We start from the raw sequence: 7,181 nt of genomic DNA, 5'->3' as shown, positions 1-7,181 counted from the left end.
TTAGTTGAAGGTAATAAATAAGTTAGAAACCTACTTTTATTTTTAAATATGTCCTTATAATAAATGATAAAAAAATAAAAGAGACTATATGAGATCAACAGAAACTTATTAATTCAAATTGAAATTAATAAAATAGATGACACCTCCTCCCAAATTTGGAATTTATAAATAAAATCAGCAAGAGCTTATAAATAATTTAAAATGATTATACTATGTAAATTGATACTTTTTTATTTTGTATTATTTAAAAGTCATACCCATTTTTATAATTTATTAATTTTACAAGCTAAAATTACTTATTTTATTATAGTCTAAAAAATTTACTCTTACAAAATAATTTATTTATAAAAGTCAATCTAAACATAAATCATATCACTCAATTTAATTTTTATCTGATTAACTTTTTTAACAGTCAAATTAAAAATAAATTATTTTTTTCACTGCTAATTTAAACAAGCCTTAAATAGCATATACTAACTTTCAATGTGGAATAAAAGGAGAGTGATGTAAAAGGTAATGACAGGTCTTTTGATTAGGACACAAGATTTTTTATTTTATTTTCTGATCCCTTATAAATGGAACTAATCAAATCTTTATTTATTTATTTATTTATTTTTTTGCCATCAGAACTAATCAAATCTTTAATGACTTAGTATGTGTAAAAGACTTTAGTTTTGGAAAAAAAATTTAACTAGTGAGATGAAAATTGCAAAAATTTTGAGATTGAACTTGAAAATTAGCGTGAAGTATCCGGATCAAATTATTAATTTACTCGAAACATAATGGTAGGCCAGAGTTTCTCATAAAGCATAAGGGTCGTTTAGAACAATATCCACTTTTGAAAAGCCACGTGTCCTGAACTAATTGGATTTATTTTCCTGTTACTGCGGACCCATCTGCAAGAGATCATAACCCGTAACTCCGAGCTTCATCGATACCGTCAACGGCTGCTTTATCCATTATCCGCCCTGGTTAGTTAGCTTTTCTGGGTAGACGGCTTTCCCTCCCAACTTGTTAGAGAAAGAAAGAGAGAGCGAGTATGGCACGGATCTAGAGAGAGATTCTTTTTTGGGGGGGGGGGGGCACTTATATATTTGATTATTTGGTCTCCAATTTTTTGGTTATTTCTGAAATCCACAAAAATTCCTGTTTAATGTTAGCCGGCCATCTGTTGCACAATTTACCGTTGTTTCTCGTTTGTTTGACCACAAACTGTTCGTTATATTGCCCCAAAGAGAACAAACAGGAGGAGGAGAAGACGAAGCAATAAGGGAAGTTCTGTGAATACCGAAGGGATTATTGAGGTGCGGTGAAGAATCTGTTGGAGTGGAGGGAAGGAGGACCCACCTCTTCACATTCATCATCTTCTTCATCAAATCTCTTTTATCTTTTTCTGTATATGCACTGAACCTCCTGAAATTTTGTCCTTTGGATAATTCATTCAATTTCCCATTTTTTAATTGTAAAGCTTGTTTTGGATTGCACCTGATAATAGTGCCTTCAATTCTAAGATACCCAGATCTGTTTTATTTTACCCATACTGTTCTTAAAAATAATTGATTCCATTAACCTATAGATTCAGAGATTTTATAGATATGGGTCTTTGTATCTAGACTTATCTTCATCCATCTCATGCCATTTCCATTTTACAGGTGTCAGAAAACCTGACAACAGATCCTGCGACCCCACCCCCATTAGCTTCCTACTTGGTTCACCTTCTCCTCCTTTTTTAGAACTCATTTCTACATATGAATGACAGCTGTTGAAGGTGTCTGTACGGTTTTTCTTGTTACGCACAAAAATAGTGGTTCAACGAAATTTCCATAGCATTTCGTTGCTGTGAAATTCTGCCAAAACTTCATTTTTTTCGGTCTGATAATATATTGTAGAGAGGCCCACCATTGGGTTTTGGTGGGCTCTCGTTCAACCAATAGAAAATATTGCTTCATTTTTTCTCTAAAGGGGGGGCCTCAATCTCAAACGGTGACCGACGCCATTGGGGTTTCCTCTTAACTCCTCTTAGCCATCGCTTTTCCTTCCCCCTAAGCTGCTTCTATTATTATCGCCTATGCCAAACTCAAATTTGACCCGCAAGAGATTTCCTCTTTCCTAATGCTACTTTTCTTCGTCACTTCAATCACCTTCTTCTTGTTCCTGAAGTCTCTTTCCCTCAAACGTCAACAACTTTGGACAAGTAATTTGAGATTGATATCCCTTGTGTTTTGCAAACAGTTACTGTCTGTAAAATCAATCTCTAAGTTGATCGCCTATCGTCTGTTTCTGGGTTTTCCTTCTCAAATTCCTTCAAGAATGTCCCTAATGAAGAAGATGGCCTTCACTTCAAGAGTAGAGAATGTGGAGGATTCCCAGGATTCCTCACTTTTGGACTTGCCAGAGCTGGTCTTAGAATGCATTCTTGAGAGGCTACCTCCTTCAGCTCTTTGTCAAATGGCAGGTGTGTGCCGTTCCTTGAGGGAGAGAAGTATCAGTGATTACTTCTGGGAGAGGCACATGAAGCAGAAATGGGGTAGGATTATTGGTAAAGCTGCTTATAGGGAGTGGCAATGGCATGTTGCTTCAAAACAAGACATGGGCAGTCTAAAACAGGGAAAGCATAGGGGATTGAGGAGGTTTCTATCTCTGAATTGGTCTTTTTCATGGATGAGATTGAAGGGTGATGCAAATAATAATAATAATAGTAGCAGCGACCAGCCAAGTTCCTTGCCAGTTGATTCTGTCATGACTTGGTATCTTGCTCTCGAGTCTGGCAATTTCTGGTTCCCTGCTCAGGTTTATAATCGTGAGGTATGTGTAGGGCGAGTCTCTCTGTGGCTTTTCTGTTAAAAAGTTTAAATCTTCTGTGAGACCTGAGAAAATACAGAGAAAGCTTCTTGGAATTTAATTGGATTATGAGGATTTGTTTTCTCACACGTTACGTTTGTGCTCTTTTATTATTTTTCTGTTAAAAATTTGTATTTACGATGGTACCCACAAACATATAAAGAAATTTCTTGGATTTTAACTGTACTCAGAAGATTTTGTTTGCTCTCAATTTCCATTAGTGATTTTTCTGTTAACAATATATAACTACCCCACGATGCCCACAAAAATGAAAGAGAAAGTTTCTTGGATTCTTACTCAATTTAGAGGATTCTGTTTTCTCACGAGTTACATTTGTGATGTTGGTGGTGTAGAATGGTCATGTTGGATTCGTGTTATCTTGCTATGATGCTGAGCTGAGCTATGATCGGCACACGGACACCTTCCAAGCCAGGTAATTAGACATTTCTTTTTTCGTTGATCATACATTTACTAGTTTCTTAGTATACACTGATGTGTGTGATAAGCTTGCTGAAAAGATGTTGGAGAGTTTGCACAGGGAAAACACGACAGGAGAAAGAAAACATGAATTTGGATCTGGTGGGGTAATTTAATTATTGATATTGTCTTACAGGTATCCGCCACATGGAAGAAGGGCAATTGCAATAGAGAATGGCATCGCATGGCAAAGGCTAAGAGCTCCACCAACTGACACTCTCCCTCATGATCTTCATATTTCTGACTGTTTGAACGATCTGCGTCCTGGTGATCACATAGAGATTCAGTGGAGGAGAAACAAAGAATTCCCTTATGGTTTGTTCCTCTCTCGATCTTGGTCTTCTATTTCTCCTGTTAATTACTTTGGTTGGTAAAAGCTGCGAACAATTTAACCATATCAAATAAACATTATCGCCGCCGGAAAAGACAAAAAGAGAAGGGATACAGAATGCGGGACCGTAGTCAATTAGTTTTTATCTTCTGGAAATGTAAAAAGAAAGGGAAAGGGGGTGGTTGTATCTAATATTTAGCCTAGAACAAAATTGATTTCTACATTCAATATTATTTAAGCATTTTGATCTTCTAGGGGGAAGCGGGAAATGGTTTTAGATTGTTAGCTAGGAAGCTCATGCATTTCTTCTCGTTGATTTATATACAGGGTCAAAATGATACTTGTACTTCCGTTTATTCATCGTTTTAGATTTTGATAATATAGAAACAGCCTTGTGTCAGATTTTCAGAGCATAACTTTCTTGTACCTTTGTTTTAGGGGCCTGTTTGGCAGTGCTATTATTCTTTTCATATATCTTACTTAACAAATAAATTAATTTAGGGTCTGGTTCAGTTATCCAAACGCTTTTAACAGCATTATTAGTGTGGGTCAAACACACAAAATTAAAAAGGAAAAGTGTATCGTTTCATTTGAAAAGTTTTGTTTTTGCACAGCTGATTTGCTTCTTATAAAAAACATATTGTGGTATATATTTTGCAGAAATGGAATTATATCATTGGCCTTAAATTAATTAAACCATGACGAAATACACCTTTCTTGCAGGCTGGTGGTATGGTGTTGTTGGTCACTTAGAATCATGTGATGGGAATGCTCATTACTGCCGATGTCATAATAGCGGTAAATTTATCTCATTTCACTGTTAGATGATTGTTATGATCATTCTTTAATTGACGTTCTTTTCCACCTTCAAAATAGAACCATATCGTGTCTATGATTATCCAGCGTATCACAAACAATTATAATATAATTTTTAGAAGCAGCTGGGTATAATTTGTGCAAAAGCAGAATATTTCTGCCTTTATGGTGATGAGAAAGAAAGGAATTCAGTGAAGGTTGAAGTTTCATACATGCGTATTAAGCACTATAATCTTTATTATGGAGGACATAAAGGGAAGAAGTGACATTAAAGTTCACTTTGATGGAAGAGACCAGAAGTTAGGCTATTTTATTTTCATGGTTTTAATATATTAAACGTGGACCACCTGTTATGCTATTGGAATGGTCCCCTGGACATATCATGGTCAGTGTGTCATCATTGCCACCAACACATTGATAACTTATGTCTCAGTGGATCCTTTAATGGCCAACTATTCTGAAAGAACTCAATTTCCCTTATAAGTTTCTGTTTCAAATCTAGTAGGAATCTTTATGTTATGTGGGGCACTGGGGCAACCCTAATTATTATAAACCTCCAACTTCTGTTTCCATTTTCTGATCTTTTTGTAAGGTGGCCATGATTGCCCACAACTCTTTGTTGAGGTAACTATCAAACACTTCCTTCCCTACAGATAACAATAACATCATAAGTAAGGTTAACATTGGAAAGTAGTCATTGTTCATCTGCAAGGAAAGTAATAGAGAAAAATTCTGTAAAGTTCTTGAGCTGTTTATTTTCAGATGACAGATGTCCTAATAAAAGTATAACACCTTGGAAGCATTTCTAGCAGTCATCAACACGGCTTTTCCAGAAAGCTCTTCCATATATTACAATTCTAAACAGTTAGTAAATACTCAAATTTTGTGCCTTTGCAAAGAATATCTGTGTCAGGCACTAGGCCTTTCTCAATGAGATTGTTCTTATCTCTCTGCTCTCAGAACTCTTATTTCATTGGAAAAGCTCCCTTTGTCATTTTCCTGTGTCAATTGGTGGAATTTTGTCTATTGGTTGCTTGGATAGGCCTGAAAATGGTGACTTTTTCCCATTTTCATTGGGGGGGGGGGGTTTCCTCTAGCAATTTTGTGTTTCCTAAATGGTTTCATTCATGACTTAAGTGGAATTTTATGTTTCTCAAAACGAACGGTGATGCTTGCGTGATTTTGTATTAAAGTGCTATGGAAATGGATGCCGTCTGGCTAGGCTCCACCCTCACTGATGATACGGTTCAATCCCCACATGGTGAGAAGTGCGAGTCTTCGAGTGTAGATAAATAGGATATTCTACCATTTGGGTACCCCGCATTAGATGGTTTTCCCATTTGGCGTTGATCCAAGAAAAATACATGACTTTAGTGGAATGTCCTCTTCTCTTAAACTTATTTCTCCCTTTTTTTTTTCTGGGTTGAGATTGTTTCTCTCTGATGTTTTTTCAAGTGGCACAAATGATTTTTCCGTTATAGTGTGGGCAAACTCTCTAGCCACCAAAACCTTTAGCTCTACAATATCATCTCATCTGTCATGACTTGAATGAGCAATCTGTCTGCAGCGAACTTGTTAGGAATGAAATTTAAGGAGCTTTTCCTGTTATATATAATTGAGCATCTCATCAAATGAAACAATTTCATTGAAAAAAAATGCTGGAAATAGGAGATAGCTATCATTTTTCACTTGTGCATGAGTCATGACTTAGGCCTGGTAGTTGTTATAACCTTATCACTGATAAGGATTTCTGAGGATTTGAAACATAACATGATTAATGCTGATTGAATTTGCTGCAGACATGGTTGTGCTAGAGTTCAACCAGTACATGCCTGGCTCGCGATGGAGACAAACAAACATCAGTAGGAAGAACCATAGGGAGGAGGGAAATGAGGCTGATGGATTCTATGGAGGAATCAGAAAGATTTACAGTGAGACTGAGATTGCCACATGGAAACGCCTTTGGCCTACTCAAGTCTTGGACTAGTAGAAACTGCATCAGATCGGTTTTTTTTCACTGTTAACTTAGATTCAAGCTAGAAACTTGCTCGTGTTCTGAAGCAACGGGGTGGTAGAACACGAAGTGAGCAGCTTTCTCTCATTCCGCAAAACGCACAATGGAGAGCATGCAGTTTTCTTCTTTGACAACCCTCCCCCCCACTTGTATTATTCTGGTCAATTTTTTCATGGGGAGAATATATTCATATGATTTCCAATCAATGTAGATTACTTTCATTTATGCTTTAAATGATGTAGAAACATTCATTCCACTATATACATAGAATCTAGCTTCTGATCTCAAGTTTGCACCTCTGAGAGATTACACTGAGCTCCAAGATAGTTCCGTCTAACAATAATTATGTGAAAATGAATCATTAGCGATATGCTTATAGAATGCTTTCTGTGTCTCACCAGCAATTAAACTTTGTTTCAGACTATAAATAATACTTGTAAGCGTATATCCTCTGTGATCTGCAATAAAGCTGAAGATGTAAGCATCTAGTGCTTCTTCGTCTATGAAGATTACATTGCAGGATTCTATGTTATTTGCATAACGATTTGATCAATATGTTTATTCTTAATTTAAATTCTATGATTCACGTTTAACTGAAATGACTTCTGTCATGACCTTTAGGTTGACGAGTTGATAAACATTGATAAGCTAGCATATATTGAAAATTTTCTATATACCTAGGAGTTTTGGACTCAGTAAGCT

The 7,181-nt window shown here is 36.1% G+C and overlaps 1 protein-coding gene across 1 annotated transcript; it reads left to right on the top strand.

Annotated features, from left to right (window-relative positions):
• Positions 1-1,053: 1,053 nt before the first annotated feature.
• Positions 1,054-6,774, top strand: LOC114744750 (F-box protein At2g26850-like). Its single transcript, XM_028932914.1, has 5 exons — positions 1,054-2,805; positions 3,195-3,274; positions 3,455-3,633; positions 4,373-4,447; positions 6,265-6,774. Exons 1-5 carry the CDS (start codon positions 2,113-2,115, stop codon positions 6,450-6,452), a joined length of 1,215 nt encoding a protein of 404 aa, XP_028788747.1. The 5' UTR covers positions 1,054-2,112; the 3' UTR covers positions 6,453-6,774.
• Positions 6,775-7,181: the final 407 nt, after the last annotated feature.

This window comes from Neltuma alba, unplaced genomic scaffold (genome assembly GCF_004799145.2).
Source record: "Neltuma alba isolate B1F8T4 unplaced genomic scaffold, ASM479914v2 tig00004435_pilon, whole genome shotgun sequence".
Classification (NCBI taxonomy): domain Eukaryota; kingdom Viridiplantae; phylum Streptophyta; class Magnoliopsida; order Fabales; family Fabaceae; genus Neltuma; species Neltuma alba.
Note: the sequence above shows the minus strand (reverse complement) of the source record. Positions and strands in the feature narration are given on the sequence as shown.

Coding starts and splice junctions, on each gene's coding strand:
- LOC114744750 (XM_028932914.1), top strand. CDS start 2,113: ATGCTACTTTTCTTCGTCACTTCAATCACCTTCTTCTTGTTCCTGAAG. Junction 3,275..3,454: donor ACGGACACCTTCCAAGCCAG/GTAATTAGACAT, acceptor ATTGTCTTACAG/GTATCCGCCACATGGAAGAA. Junction 3,634..4,372: donor AAACAAAGAATTCCCTTATG/GTTTGTTCCTCT, acceptor CCTTTCTTGCAG/GCTGGTGGTATGGTGTTGTT.